Here is a 15,886-nt window from a genome sequence, read left to right as displayed (position 1 = left end):
TTATGCTGATAATATGATATTTCTGTATTTCTCTCATTACAGGAACTTTAAACCGTGAGAACAGTATGATGGGAAATTTTTGCAGCTTGAAAGTGGAACTTTATAAAAACCTGATATTTCTTAATAACAATATCAACTTATGTCTGGTGTGTACTTTCACCAAATGAAAATGGATACATTTGTAAGAAGCATGACTAAACAGCTTTCCTCAAACATATGCACCAGAGAGTTCACAGCACCTTGCAAGATTACTAAATCCACCATTTGAAATATTTTGTTGCATTGGAAGCTGTAATTTAAATGGATGTTTCTGGATTTTAAAGGATAAATTATAATGAAGTCGCAACCAGTAAAGTTAAACCAAAAGAAAGAACCCTGAAAAGTAGTGCACATGTATTTATTCAGCCCTGTTCTTGTGAGGTCCACATAGAAGACTATAAATTACCTTTAGTGGACACTTTTGTTATTTAATTGAATCTGCTTGTGTGCATGCTAAAGGTGCCGTCACACCGTTTTCTGTCTTGCCATGTATACCGCTGCACTGAAAAACAAAATGTTATGTGGGTCATGATAAAATATCGCACACTTGTGGACTTGGCACATCAATTTCTGTCACATCTTTTAAGTATATGTATCATTTTAATGCTCTTCCGTTCTAAATAGTGCCTGCATGCTCAGATCAAAGGAGTGGAATTCACAGTGTTCCGCTGCGTCTAGCACTCAACCAAGTATGAAACTTTTCCAACAGGATTTTTGTTTTTTCTATTAAAGGATCACCTGACCACCTGGAAAATAAATTCCAATGCTCCATAAGTTTCCACAATGTGGTAAGTTAACTATTAGTTGAATTAATCAGAAAGTAGCTTAGGTGCCACTAGGTCAGGAATCCAGTATGCCCAGGTTATTAGAGCCTCATTGCTAAGATATATGAGTTTCAGTTGGGTCAGTTCTGTTGCAGTGGTGCAGATGCTCGTAATATGCTGTACGAATAGCTTAGTTTATGTCTGAAGCTTTTCTACAGGTCCCAAAAATATCTGTGTTGGCCCAGCTTAAGTGGTAATCAAACTGTGTATACAACAGTGTTATATGCACAGGAAGATGAAGTAGGACATTTTCCTTTGGCATCATGTCTTCCACTGTGAAAAGAAAGGCAGATATAAAATACAGTGATGAGAATTTAATAATTACTTGTTCTCGGACATCAACCTGACCTAAGGTATGACCTAATGTTTCCAAATACCAGAAAAATACTTTTTACTTTACTCTGACACACAGAAGACAGTTTTCCATCTTTAAGAAAGGGAGGAAAAATCCTACAGCCAAGATCCACCAAAGTAAGACCAGACATATCCAAGAGCAGCAAGCATGGATGAAATGATCCAAACGCAGAAGAAAATCTGTTTTAGCACAAGGTTACAATAGACATTGTTAATCAACATTGTCCTGGTACAGTACCTGAAAAGTGATTTCTTTATCAGCAGTCTGCACGGTGACATCAGCGTGGCCTTCACGTTCATTGGATGTGGACACGCTCAAAACGTTGTTGGGTGCTGCCTGACGCCGGCCGTCTAAAAGCTCAAACCGCTGCAGGGACAATAAGCAATGTGACAGGTTTTCATTGTATGCAGATGAAATAGGGCCACTTAAAACCCATTTAATTCCGTTGCCCTTACACTCAAAACACTCTCGACAGCAGTATGTCCATCCTTTCCCAGGATACTCTTGTAGGGGTAAAGTCTCTGGACAAGCTGCTGAGAGGACAGCATGGGGAAAGTGTTCTGCAGCAAAAACACAAGTAAAGAATTTGGTACGTTTTATTTCTTCTTCAATGCAGAGGTTGGAGTTTTCTTCTTATATCTTACCAGAACATGAAGCGCAGCAACCAGGTTATTTACAGGAAAATCAGGAAGGCCCAGACTGGAGGATTCCTGGGAGCATAGTGTTGTAGCGAGTGACAGAAGCTGGGAAACCCTGGGACAGAACACAACGTGATGTTCCTCACAAGAAACTTCAGAATGCATCTATAAGGCATTAATAGGACAACCATAATCAGCTTCTTTTAAATTACCTCTCAGCAGCAACATTTGGGCCTGCTGTGTACAACAGCTCCAGCTGGTCCTGCAAGTATAAAGATGAGAACTGTGGTGGAGATGCACCCTTTAAAAATGTTTAAACATTACATGGATTTGCAGTTGATAACAGTTAGATGTTGAGGACACAAGGAACAAATGGGTGGGTGTCTCATAATTTCTCAAAACCTCTTTTTTTTCCCAACATTGCCTTGCAAAGTATCCCTACTTCTTGAACTGCTTCCCCTCCACAGTGCTGTGTGTGGCAGAAAACTAACCCTGCAAATCACCCTGAATGCACCACCCACACACTGAAACATGGTGGTGGCAGCACCATGCTGAGGGCATGGTTCTCTTTGGCATCATTTTTGCAAGTCAATGTACGGTTTCCTCACCCACCGTTCTCAGTGAGGTTCAGTGTTGGATAGGGTTGGATAAAGTGGAGGTCTCTGGTCTGACCTTGAATGGTAGGTAATAGATGTCTCTGGCCTGAAAGCGAGAGCGGAGAGGAGGGTCCAGGGGGTTGCCCTTGTATTTGGGAACCGGTATGCCGAGAGCAATGACCCGAAAGTCTTCACTCACACGGACAATCTTCCAGCTGTCCAGCTCCTCTTTAGTGTGCTCCTGAAAAGTACAGACATAGAAAGTAGCTCTTTTTTCTGTTACGTGGGACATTTTTACTGAAAGCAGTCTGCAAAGAGCTGAAGTCACACATTTTTATGTAACATGTCCAGATTAGAAATGTCGGTTTTTATATTAACAGTCACTAAAAAAAGAAAGCAATGTGGAAGCAGTGAGAAACTTAACAGTTTTAGTGTGAGCCTTCAGCAGGGCAAGAATCTATAAAATACAGCCATGATCATCATACAGAAATAAAGTTTAGACAACACTCCCACAACACCTAGAGGGGAAATCTGTCACCCTTACGCTTTCCAAGTTCAGAGTGCCAAATTAAATTTCCAAAATGTAAAAGGCTCTGATTGAGAATTGTGTCTGACATGCATGCTGTTCTGACCTGGAGCAGCTTGTCATAACGCTCAGCTGACATCAGGAAGCGTCCATCCTCCAGCTGCATCTCTCTGTTTTCCAGGAGGTTGTTGAGGACAGGTAAAACATTCCTTTCTGCTTTCTCCAGCCCCTCCAGGACCAGAACCCGACCTTGTGTTGCTGCTCTTACGGCACACTAGAGAAAAGATGGAGACAATCACGTGCCAGTTTTCTCCATTAGTACCTATTTTCTATGAGCTTTTGTTTGTCTGTTACAATCACTCCAACCTCAAGTGAAGACTTCAACCATCTGAGTTTTTCTTGTTATCGATGATTTAATTTTAACAGCTTTTAATTAAGCTGTTTCTAGGGATATAATTAGCTTACAGGGATCATAGCTTCCTCCGAACCTCAGCACTGACCAAGTACCAGCATCAAGGTTGTAGGGACCCCAGCCATGGATGAACATGAAGTGAAACATGGATGAACTATAAATCATCGAAGGCCTGTATGAATCTTTGCACCTTTCAAAATCACACTAACCCATTCCTAACCCCGCCCAGGAAGAGGAGGAGTCAGAGCTGGAATCACTGACCCAAGAGCGTGTTCCCCCCTCCGCTCAGTCTCATTCCGGCTGCGGACTGCAGCTACTGGAACAAAGTTAACTAATGATTTGCGGTTCGAGTACCCAGCATTCATTCATAAAAAGGGAGTAAAAACAGAAGAATGGCTTGACTTTCTTTGAGGCCTGCGGAAGCTACAGAAGCTTCCAAGGGACGAATCATTTATCCAGAAAGGCTGTTAGTTTCAAATCTAGAAAAATAATATTTTCCTAAATATTATTTTACTAAATGTGATAGCTTATTAAACACCATCAAGACTTGTTTATGGTTAAAGGTTAATGGTTTGGTTCTTATACAAAATAATATTTCCTTAAATATTATTGCTCTAAATAAAGCCAGCTAATTAAACACCATTGAGAATTAGTCATCCAGTAGGTTGGTTTTATTCAGCAAATCGTTCATTAAAATATTATTTTATCAAAATAATGTTTTACATTGTGAATGGTTGTTTGAAGGTATGCCAATTATTGACTAAATTAGTTCCAAGACTAACTTACCTTCATTTATAGATTCTTCAAGATAATCCTTGGTTCTCAAACACAAATAACATTGAATGGTAATGTTGCATAATTTTATTGGCTATGGTTTTTAACCATCTTTGATTTACTTGTTTATATTGTACATAGCCCATTAGTCTTCCTTATTCTTTCATTTTGCTTGGTACTTTCGTTGGGCTGTTTTAGCATAGTGAAGAGTTTGTTGATTGAAATATGTTTGACTTTGAGTTGACTTACTTTTGTTAATAAATTCCTGTATTTTAAGAAATTGTGTGAATTTATTCCATGTGTGTGAAGAGTTTTGCTGTTCAGTAATGTCAGAGCTTGGCTCATCCCTTTCAATTTTGTCCTAATACCACCGCCTTATTGGGCTGGTATTCACAGGACAACCCTTAACAGACCAAAATATTATTTTCTGAAATATTAACATTAAATAATATATTCATAAAAATAATCACAACAAGGTAAAGCCTAGTCTTAAAAAGTTTCGGTTAGGAGCAGCATGTGGCAGCAGTAATAGAGCATGCACCCCTATACAGAGACTATTTGTTCTTGACAAGGCCATCCCAGGTTCAACTCCCATCCTCAGGACCTTTGCTGCATATCTTACCCCCTTACTTCTTTGTCGGTTTCCTGTCTGAAACCCGTGAATAAAGGCCACTAGTGCGGTAAAATCTTTAAAAAAAATAAACGTACAATTTTCCCGCGTACCCTTTCAACAATTTAAACTAATGATGCATAAAGAAATTGGCTGGTAACCAGAACTGGCATGATCGGCCCCCCAAGTAGTGACTGGCTGGTCGGAAACATAAGAAATCTGATCTTTTTACGATCTGTGAATGCACCATGCACAAACAAGTCACTCTGATATCAACTCTACTCCTTATTTATTAATATAATGGAAATAATCAATATAATATATTGGTAATATATTAATTTAGCAGCAGCAGCAATAATGATTGCTTTTGTCTAAATCCTGGAAACACTTTACTATTTTTAATAAAGGGTATCACACCGGCTGTCTCTAACCTGAACTAGTCCAAAAACATTCCAAACAGTCCCGGCTCTGTTAGGAAACTCTATTTTCTGCCACCAAATAAAACTTTTTCAGGTTAGTTTGTTGAGTAGCACATGTGCGTCTGACTGTCCGTGCACTTTTTAACAGAATTCAAAGAGCCCATCTGACGTCAAGAGACAGGAAACTTCAGCAGTCTGGGTGTACCGCAGAGCGGGTGGCCGTGTAATTAGGTTAACATGCAAATGCGTGGCAGGTTGTGTGGGATGCAGAGCTATAAAACTGTAGTGGGGACCAGATGCTCTATATTTAACTCTTGGTCCATTTTCGGCACCAACGCTGTAATCAGATAATTGTTAGAAATGTGAGTGACGCAGAATCAGAAGAAACTGGGAAGCACAGACGGGCCTTGTGTTCTGTCCCAAACAAATCCCAGAAGAATTAAAAACACATCCCGGCTGATGTTAATCTTGCTCATTGTAGTTTTAGCTACTAAAGGCTCTCCTGCTCTTTTATCTCGTGAAGGCAATAACTTCAACAAAATCCAAGCCAGTGGTAATCATAGTGGTGAACCATCTGAGGAGTTAAACCAGGTCAAGGCTCTCCAGGGTTCAGCCCTGGGTTTGGCATGGTATGCCTAACGTTGAGTATGTTTCTGTATATTCTGACGCTGTTCAAATATTGCATACGCGCAATGATTCTAGTCCTCAAGAAAAGTGCTTTAAATGTTCACAAAACAGAATAAAACAGCTATACACATCTCATCCTGATCCCTTTTCTTTGTAAATGGACACATGGATTTATGTAAGAGATAGAAACAGCGAAGAGACAAGACAGAAATGAAGGAAGGAAATGGAAAAACAATAAAAAACTGCTAATATCCAACAGTTGAAATAATACATTTTAGTAAAGTTTAGCTGACGCATTTTTTACACTCGTTTCTAGTGTGCTAAAAAACAATTAAAACATGTTAAAAGTTTTAAAATGATTTTAAAACCAAAATGTCCCAGGTTTATGTAAAGAGATCACAATAAAAATGTTGACACTACTTCTTAAGTTCTCTCCCCCGTGCTGGATAACAACTTCTGGACCAATTCCTGACTAATAGAGACCTATTTTTCAATCTTTCAGAGTTTGTTGACTTTTGTTTCCCTACCTGCTTTAGAAGTCCATGCCTTGTGACACAGTGCTCCATCAGCAAAGGAAACACAAATCATCTCTAAACTGCGCCTGGATTGTTGAAAGAATTTTCTGTTGAAGAAAGTCCACTCCCTCAGAGAAGAAGAGAAGTTACACATGGACTGTATCAGGATTTTTCATTGTTGGTACATGACTGGAATTTCCCTCACCATTTCTTTTCTGGAGAGTTTTTTTGCAGAGGTCCCAAATAATGAAAAGAAGGATCCAATCAGTCTTTTCAGCAGTCTTCTGGTGTCCATCCATGTAAGTTTTGGATCCTTTTCTTGGGCATAGGTGGCTTCTTTGCTGCCGCTTTTGTCACATTTCATTGTTCAAAATGATCTGCTTCACTAACGGTGCAGACGACCATATCGACCTACTACCACTGTAGAGTTGACTCTGCAGTGGTGCCAACAAGTCCAAAGCACACTGCTTATTGGGAGACATTCCTTAAGCTAGCTGGACACTCTTGGACGTCCTAAAGCCTTCTTCATTGTAACTAAACCTCTAAACTGGACATTCTTGATGATGATGATGAAGATGATAATGAACAATGAAAAACGACAACTTTATCTTACTTGGTTGAATACCAGTCCAAAACAAAAATATTTAGTTCTCAAGCTTGGTTTGTTTAAACAAAACAAAACAAAAATGAAATTGGTGAAAACAAGGAGCCAAAACGAGCTTCCTACACATGGTGTCTGGCCTCCCTGGAGGCTTCAGCAATATATTAAGGTAACGTTGTGAATACCTCAAAGGGAAGGTCGCTCGAGTGTGTTTTGGACCAAGGATGTCTTGGTACAGAATGAGGACCTGCTGCTTTAGGTATTTTTTACTTCTTAAAAGCTAGAGAACCCAGCTAATAAGAGGCTATACAGCCTGGGTATACCTTACATGGCTACTGCCCTTATGTGGGTTTAGATTTAATTAAGTTTTGATGGTCTGTTTTTTAACAGGGAAGTCCACATTCCATGCAAAGCTAAAAGGACAATTTGATCTAAAAGTTCTAAATGACCTTTGTGATTACAGTAGGGAAACTTTGGTAACAGTTACTTCTACACCCACCACCCAACTAACCACTGGACACACTCATTAAGCCAACAGATCACTCAGGAAGAAGTAATGAAGAGATGGTGTTGAAGGCTGTTCCTTTTTAATGGAGGCCAATGTGTTTGCAGGTGGGACAAGGTCAGAATGATCTGAGTTTATAACCTCATTTACTACTGACAGCATAGATTTGCACTAAATATAACCAGCAACGGATTACATGCAACGCATGAAATGTCATATATTCTATAAATTCATTGTCGTTATTCATTATCTAAGACAATATTTTTATATGTGGACTGAAATGGGACCGTTCTGTTTTTTTCAGCTGCATGAGTGAAGTGGGGGTTCGTCGCTCTCGATGGTGGACCTGAACGGGGCATCAGTGATATGCAGCGACTGATGCGTCGTTATAAATGGTGTGCAAACCACACCTGTTTGGTGCAACGAAATCCTTCCTGGGTAGTAAATGTTCCACACCTACTTTTACAGACCACACCCTCTGCTAACCCAATGTTGCTCCCCCACTCCTCCATAAAGATCCAAATAACCAAAAACCTCCACCTTGTCTGGATAAGTTTTTTTCTACTTCAAAAGAATTTGTTGGTTCTGTTCTGGATCATTGATATTAATGATTTCATCCTCACCATTAGCACCAGAGGCTTTGCTTTTATTAGATGTTTTGTTGTTTTTAAAGAATTCGAGAATGGCTGAGCACATGTTCACAGTTCACATGTCTCCTGCTCCAGGAAAGTTCCATTAATTTTGGTTCACTGTGCTACAATTATGGTCTATCTTTAGTTTCTGATGGTAATAAGGATAACCTTTGGTGAGGTAAAGAATATCATCCACAGTTTGTCATCAATGAGAAGCTCCATAACCTGTGAGGATGCCTGGAATGCAGTGTGATTCATAGCCATGTTTCTTTTTTTTTTTTTTTTTTTACTGTGTCCTGTCCGGCAGAGTAGCACTCAGAATTGTTGCCCACAGGCCCCACTGGCAGCCGTCTACGCCCGGCCAGATCCTGCCATGGACCCAGTGAACCGAGACACATCACTCCCCAAGCAGAGGCCCGACCGAGCCCAGGGGTCCAGGCCCTGGCAAGCAGCCACCATGAGTGAGCCAGCACACACCAAAGCACCCAGCCCCGGATACCAAGAACCCCAAGAACACCGGCGGGCAGAGACACCAACCACATTTGATGGGGGGCCTAAACTGATCCAGGAGAAGCCCAAGACCCAACCTGACCCAAAAACCAGGCACACACAATCACAATCACACATTCCCACCCGCATGCGTACACATAAAAACACTCACACACCCAACGTAAAGACAATCAACAATGGACGTCGTACACTCACTCACACTCCCCATACATATTCTATACTCCCAGGTCCAGGTGCCGATACCCCATAAGGACAACCAGCCCCCGGACCCAGGAGGTGGTCCCTTTCCCTCTGGGGGTGGAGATAGGCAGACCACCCCAGCACATGAACCTGGTCCGGGCTCGTGCATGGTCCAAACAAGCCCGCCAACCAGAGCCGCCACAGAATAAAATAGTCCCAACCCCCAATGAATTCCAATCCCAACCCCATGAGCCCACCACCCCCAATGAACCCCGACATGAATCTCCCCACTGGGCCACCCCCAGCCAGGACACAGATATCACATGCCCCCGAACCCAAACACCATGACAACACTCCGGCAAAAAAGCGATGGGTCTCCTGCAAAACCTATATCTTGATGCTTTGGTTATCATCTCAGTTAAAACCCTTAGCAGTAATAAAGGCTGTGGACAACCACCCATCAGCAACTGCAGAGGTTGGTTACCAATAGAAACAGAAAAATAAGGTCGGTGGAGAGACGTTATGTTCATTTCTCGGGAGGGTCTACCTGCTGCTTGAGTGTCAAGAGAAATGACAGGCGCCACTCTCCTCCCATTGGCTTTTTGGTCTCCTGCATCTGAAGATACTACCTCACCAATGCCTTCCAGTCCATGGAAACGCAATTAATTGTAGCCTGTACTCTAAATGTTTCTCTAAAAGTGTGTCAAGTTTCTTGGGTTCCAAAGAGAACTTTGTGCTTGAAACTCATGTTTAGAAGGAACTGATCCCACTTTGGATTCAGCTCTGGTGGAGGTGGCGGGCTTTTTGTTCTGTAACAGAGACTCATTTACAGAAAGAGTTGGAGATAAGCTGTCTTACATAAGAGCTTGGCAACAGCAGAGGAGTGACTTCAAATGTTAAAATTATAACAAGAATGCACTTATATCCATGTGACTACAGCTTGCATACAAACCCGAGGGGTGGGAAGACGGCTGGAATGACGGAGAAAGGAGAGGGGTTGAAAGGAGCTAAGGAGAGGGGAGGGGCAGCAAACACACAGGGATTGACACATTAAGCATGAATATAGGGCTCCAAACCAGCACAGGGCCCCAAGGAATACTTGGATGTTCTAGTTAACACCTCCTACGATACCAAACTATTTCCAAAAAGAAAAGCTTTCCAATTCACACCCACACATTATCATTCTGCAAACAGGAATCCGATCCAACACTGTAGAAATGTTCACCAATTGCCCCCACAGGCAGAAATTAAAACAGAGAACTCCTAAACAAACAGATGCCAACATACCATGCCCACACCGGATGGCTGCATCTGAGGAAGGCCAGATACGTGCAACACCTTTGAGTACCAATACACATATGCTGCTTTCATGGAAACAATAGAGACGGTGGGAGGTGACTGTGCTTTACAGAATTGAGTTTTACAATCTATCCTTTTGTATAAAAACTGTTTTATTCGTCAGAAACTGTTTCTGCTTTAAAACTCTCCGTAGAAAAAAACTCCTTGTCTCCTTCTTTGGATGTTTTAAAGCTCTTTATAAATCATTAAATAAATGAATTAAATAAAATTGTAGTTTTTCATAAAACTAATAAACTTTTATAGATTCAATAATTATACAACGAACTATACCAGGGATCTCTAACTCCAGTCCTCGGGGGCTACTGCCCTGCAACATTTAGATACATCCCTGTGCTAGAACATCCAGGTATTCCTTGGGGCCCTGTGCCAACACAGCTGAATAAAATGGCTGAATTACCTGTTTAGCATGCCATCAAGTTTGGCAAAGGCCTGGTAATGAGCCATGCATTTGATTGAGGTGTTTTGGAGCAAAGATGCATTTCAAAGCTGCAGGACTGGAGTTGGAGACCCCTGCTACAGACCTACGGATCTTTTTAAAAGATTGTGTAGGGATTTTATTGAATAGGAGCGAGGGCAAAAATGGCTGCTGATACCCAAGCTAAAGAAAAAATGTGTGAAAAATAAAATCAGGACGTTAATGTCTGAGATGTTATAAAACAAGTTTATTTTCACAAAGATATTATTAAGCTGAAGATAAAGACATGGCAGAGTAAATGATTACAGCTTATCAGCTAACTACAAATAATCTTACAGTGTGTGGTGATTATGTTTATCTGTATCTTTCCTTTATTTTTAAATTTCAAATGGAACGGAGAACAGAAAGTTCTAGTCAGAGGAGCCAATATGGATTATAAGAAACTGCCCGTTTCCACGGTTACTCAGCTCACAAAGTATGGGTGTGTTTATCTGCACGTAAGTTGATAAAGGGAAGGGAACAGAAGAATGTCTGGTACTGCCGCAGTGATGTGGCTGTGTGTTACTTTTATGCATGCTGGTTATATGCGTCGCATGCAAAGCAGTTACTGTTAGTCACCTATACATTCTCCAATAAATATGGAAGCTCTTCATCATAGGTGTCAAACTCAGGCCTGCAGGCAAAATCTGGTCTGCAAGATCACGCTAAATGTCTACTAGAGCTGGCCTGCTGGTAGAAAGCCCATGTACCAATAAGAATACAAATCCCTGAAAGCTCTGCTGGTGTGTTGGCACGTCAGTCAGAGTTGCTAGGTATCTGGCTTGGACCAGATTGGAGTAGATCAGAGCGTAGAAAACTGAGCTTTAATTAATATTTTCTTTACCCACTTTCTCCTGCTACTCTAAGGCATGGACCTGAATGGCTGGATTTTCATTGGGGGAAACAATTACCAGTATTGTTAGCCCACCAAAAAGGGTTACCATTGAAATTTAACTGAGAAGGATACAAACAAAAAAAGACCCATGAGATTTTTTCATTTTTACCGTGTCTTTAATTTAACATTTGATTTCATATGTGCCTATAGTAATAAGCTTTGCCTGTTTTCATGTGAAAATATTTATAGTGATATCTGAAGAGAAGGAAACGACTCTTCCATTAACCTCCTCCTTCAATACATATCAAGGCTGACCCGGGATTTTGTCTGACTTTTTTTTTATTTTGGGCCACGGTGAATTTGAGTTTGAGACCCCTGCTCTAATGTCATATATGGAAATCAAGCCATAACCTCATTCTTTATCAGTTCCAGTAATAGAGTGAGGTTCATTTTGTTTGCAGTTGACACTAACATGTTTAGTGAAGGTTATTTTACTGCACCCTGAGGTTAGTGAGGTACTAACTACTATGTTCAAGCACATAGCATTGATTTGATCATCAGGACATCCCTAATTCTACTTTTGCATCCTAGAAATCTGAGCATCCATGTCAAACTAATACCAGGTCAAAATAATAAAATACAATCTGAACATATAACTAGCTCAAAATCTATAATGTTGAAAAAGTTTACTCTTTCAATATTTCACTAGAATTTACTTTTTGTATTTTAGGAATTATATTTCATGTATACTAATAAAAATATGTTTTTAATGTTTTTTGCAGCACTAGTGGCCTTTATTTTTCTCATTATTTGACAATAATCTGACAGGAAAGGGGTGGAGAGAGAGGGAAGACATGCAGTAAAGGTCGCCTGGGTCGGGGGTCAGACCCACAACAGCTGCATCGAGAACTGAAGCCTCCGAAGATGGGCTGCACGCTCAATATACTAATATTAATACTCAGTATTAGTACAAACTTTTAAAAGACATTTTCTAACAATGCAGAAAAACCTCAAAAACAAACCTAACATAAAAGAATCTATATCACTATGGATATAGTGATATAGAATATATATCAATATATATTATTATATTATTAATTATATTATTAAGAGAAATAATATCTCTTATACAGAAAGAAATATGTTTATCTAAGGGCTATGCTACAAAACCTTTGCTGACTGAGGTTATATAGACAAGTCAACAACAGCTACAACAACATTTAATTTCCGTTTGGGATTAATAAAGTATTTTTGAATTGAATTGAATTGAAGTCAAGATGAGTCTGTATTAAAATTGTTGCTTCTGGGAAAGATGTGCAACATAAACAGACAGAGTAAACACACTGAAGAGGTCTCACATAAAGATCCACATTTGAACATAAACAATTGGTACTTACTGTATTAAACATCAGGTTCAAATGTTAGTTAAAGCATCTGTTATGGCAGGTGGAGTCATACTGAATTGTGCTTGTTGGACAGGGCATAAATTCACTGGAAATCAGAAGTACCTGGTCTATGTAGAAGGCCGTTCCTGATCGGATCTCTCTCCTCTGCTTCAGGTCCGTCTCTGTGGTGTCCCTGGACAGCGCCACATACTCCACTTCCCGCTTGGTCAACTCCTAGATTACAATAACAATAAAAAATGACCTCATAAACTCCGGTAGTTAAACTTCAGAAAAAAAGAGAGAAACTGCAACAATAAGAACTATTATTGTGTTTCTCAGACCTGCACCTATTGAACAGCCCTCTAATTAGATGTTTTCATTTATCAATGACTTTCTCTAAGACAAAGGATTTTAGGTTGTCTATGAAGGCGAATAGAAGATTTAGTTCCTCAAAGTTCTGGGGCATTTGTTTCTGCACAGCTCTCTTAAGGGCCCTCTGTAACATTTCAATCAGGTTGGGGTCTGGACTTTGACGAGGCCATTGCAACACTTTGATTCTTTTCTTTTTCAGTTATTTCGCTGGAGATGCTCTATGTTTGGGGTTGTTGTCCTGGTTTTAGACCACAATAATTTATTAGTATGGGGTAGGACCTCCTTTTGCGGCCAATACAGCGTCAATTCGTCTTGGGAATGACATATACAAGTCCTGCACAGTGGTCAGAGGGATTTTAAGCCATTCTTCTTGCAGGATAGTGGCCAGGTCACTAAGGGATACTGGTGGAGGAAAACGTTTCCTGACTTGCTCCTCCAAAACATCCCAAAGTGGCTCAATAATATTTAGATCTGGTGACTGTGCAGGCCATGGGAGATGTTCAACTTCACTTTCATGTTCATCAAACCAATCTTTCACCAGTCTTGCTGTGTGTATTGGTGCATTGTCATCCTGATACACGGCACCGCCTTCAGGATACAATGTTTGAACCATTGGATGCACATGGTCCTCAAGAATGGTTCAGTAGTCCTTGGCAGTGACGCGCCCATCTAGCACAAGTATTGGTCCAAGGGAATGCCATGATATGGCAGCCCAAACCATCACTGATCCACCCCCATGCTTCACTCTGGTCATGCAACAGTCTGGGTGGTACGCTTCTTTGGGGCTTCTCCACACCGTAACTCTCCCGGATGTGGGGAAAACAGTAAAGGTGGACTCATCAGAGAACAATACATGTTTCACATTGTCCACAGCCCAAGATTTGCGCTCCTTGCATCATTGAAACCGACGTTTGGCATTGGCATGAGTGACCAAAGTTTTGGCTATAGCAGCCCGGCCGTGTATATTGACCCTGTGGAGCTCCTGACGGACAGTTCTGGTGGAAACAGGAGAGTTGAGGTGCACATTTAATTCTGTCGTGATTTGGGCAGCCGTGGTTTTATGTTTTTTGGATACAATCCGGGTTAGCACCCGAACATCCCTTTCAGACAGCTTCCTCTTGCATCCACAGTTAATCCTGTTGGATGTGGTTCGTCCTTCTTGGTGGTATGCTGACATTACCCTGGATACCGTGGCTCTTGATACATCACAAAGACTTGCTGTCTTGGTCACAGATGCGCCAGCAAGACGTGCACCAACAATTTATCCTCTTTTGAACTCTGGTATGTCACCCATAATGTGTGCATTTCAATATTTTGAGCAAAACTGTGCTCTTACCCTGCTAATTGAACCTTCACACTCTGCTCTTACTGGTGCAATGTGCAATCAATGAAGACTGGCTACCAGCCTGGTCCAATTTAGCCATGAAACCTCCCACACTAAAATGACAGGTGTTTCAGTTTCATTGTCCAACCCCTGTACATGAGTGCTACATACATGAGTAAAAGTGGATTGATGATCAAGTATATATACACAATTACTTTTTGTTTTTATTCTTTGATTTATTTTTTGGGCGCTCTCATTCATCCAGACCAAAGGTATCTACAACTGTTAAAAATGAATAATTGGATTTTAAATAAATAGAAAAGCAAGGAGAATGACCATTTGGAACGCTTTGGACAAAGATGTTTGTTCACACGCTACTTACGAGATACTGCATAGCTATGGATCTTCTTAGGGGTCCTGGAGGTCCGATAAGAAACACATCTTGGCCCAAAAGGTCCTTCTGCATGATCCATCGTAGGTGCTGAGCCACCGTTTGAGGCAGTGAGTCTGAAACTAGTGGAGACCAAAGAAATAAAAGTCTTGATGACAAGGCAATACCTCTGGATCAGTTAATAGTTGTACACATGCTGAATGTTACATACGGTATTTGAGGGGAACCCGTTCTGGATTCTGAGGGGTTTTGAGTTTGTAGGAGATCTCTCCAATTGTCACGGTGTCACCTGCAAAAAGAAGAGGATGACTGAGTCTTTCTCACAAACTACCTTAGAGATGAGAAGAAAAGCACAATTAGTATTTTCTGCCAAACGTTTATTTCTGTTGTTTGACACAAAAAACCCGCATATCTACAGTCAATTCCAAAATGATTCATACCACTGGACAGTTAAAACCAAAGTTATTTTCATTCAACCTAGAAGTCAAAGACATTTCGCAAAACATAGACAATGTACAAGGCATATTATTTACAAATAGTAATTTCTTTTTTTTAATTTTTATAAACAATTATGTAAAAAATTATTTATACCCTGCCCAATAATCAATGGAAAAATATGTTTTGGCATTACAGTAATCAAACCCTTGCTATAATAGCTAAAAACACGCTTTTTTCATGTTTCCAATGATAGTTTGCGAACTTCCATTTGGTTATGAGATCCAAGTCTAAGTCAGAGGTTGGAAGGCCGCCTTGCCATCACCCTAATATTCAGCCCCCTTAACAGATTCTATATAAGATTAATAGCGTTATATAATTAAAAAGCAAACCATGAGACCAGCTGGCACAGCATGCTGTTTTCATTTTAATTATCCTATCGGCAAAACAAAATAAGTGTTCATGAGCTCTGGAACTAAAGAGCCTTTATAGAAAGTTTGAAGTAGGTTTATAAAACCAGTCTGATCTTGTCACTATGACAACTAAGCAGTTTGGTGTGCAGATCCTT

General features: G+C 40.5%; 1 protein-coding gene across 2 annotated transcripts in view; it reads right to left on the bottom strand.

The window, feature by feature from the left end:
- vwa8 (von Willebrand factor A domain containing 8) overlaps positions 1-15,886 on the bottom strand; it is a 135,555-nt gene that overhangs the window by 111,556 nt on the left and 8,113 nt on the right. For both annotated transcript variants that reach the window (XM_047370333.1, XM_047370334.1), the window contains exons 2-10: positions 15,095-15,172; positions 14,875-15,005; positions 12,920-13,030; positions 3,085-3,252; positions 2,529-2,693; positions 2,069-2,118; positions 1,863-1,971; positions 1,674-1,778; positions 1,456-1,584 (exon numbers count right to left, since the gene is read on the bottom strand). In XM_047370333.1, the coding sequence (XP_047226289.1) occupies positions 1,456-1,584; positions 1,674-1,778; positions 1,863-1,971; positions 2,069-2,118; positions 2,529-2,693; positions 3,085-3,252; positions 12,920-13,030; positions 14,875-15,005; positions 15,095-15,172 (1,046 nt within the window). The remainder of the gene's footprint in view (positions 1-1,455; positions 1,585-1,673; positions 1,779-1,862; positions 1,972-2,068; positions 2,119-2,528; positions 2,694-3,084; positions 3,253-12,919; positions 13,031-14,874; positions 15,006-15,094; positions 15,173-15,886) is intronic.

Source organism: Girardinichthys multiradiatus, chromosome 7, assembly GCF_021462225.1.
Source record: "Girardinichthys multiradiatus isolate DD_20200921_A chromosome 7, DD_fGirMul_XY1, whole genome shotgun sequence".
NCBI classification, from domain to species: Eukaryota; Metazoa; Chordata; class Actinopteri; order Cyprinodontiformes; family Goodeidae; genus Girardinichthys; species Girardinichthys multiradiatus.
The sequence above is the reverse complement of the archived record's forward strand: the minus strand, read 5'-3'. Positions and strand labels throughout refer to the sequence as shown.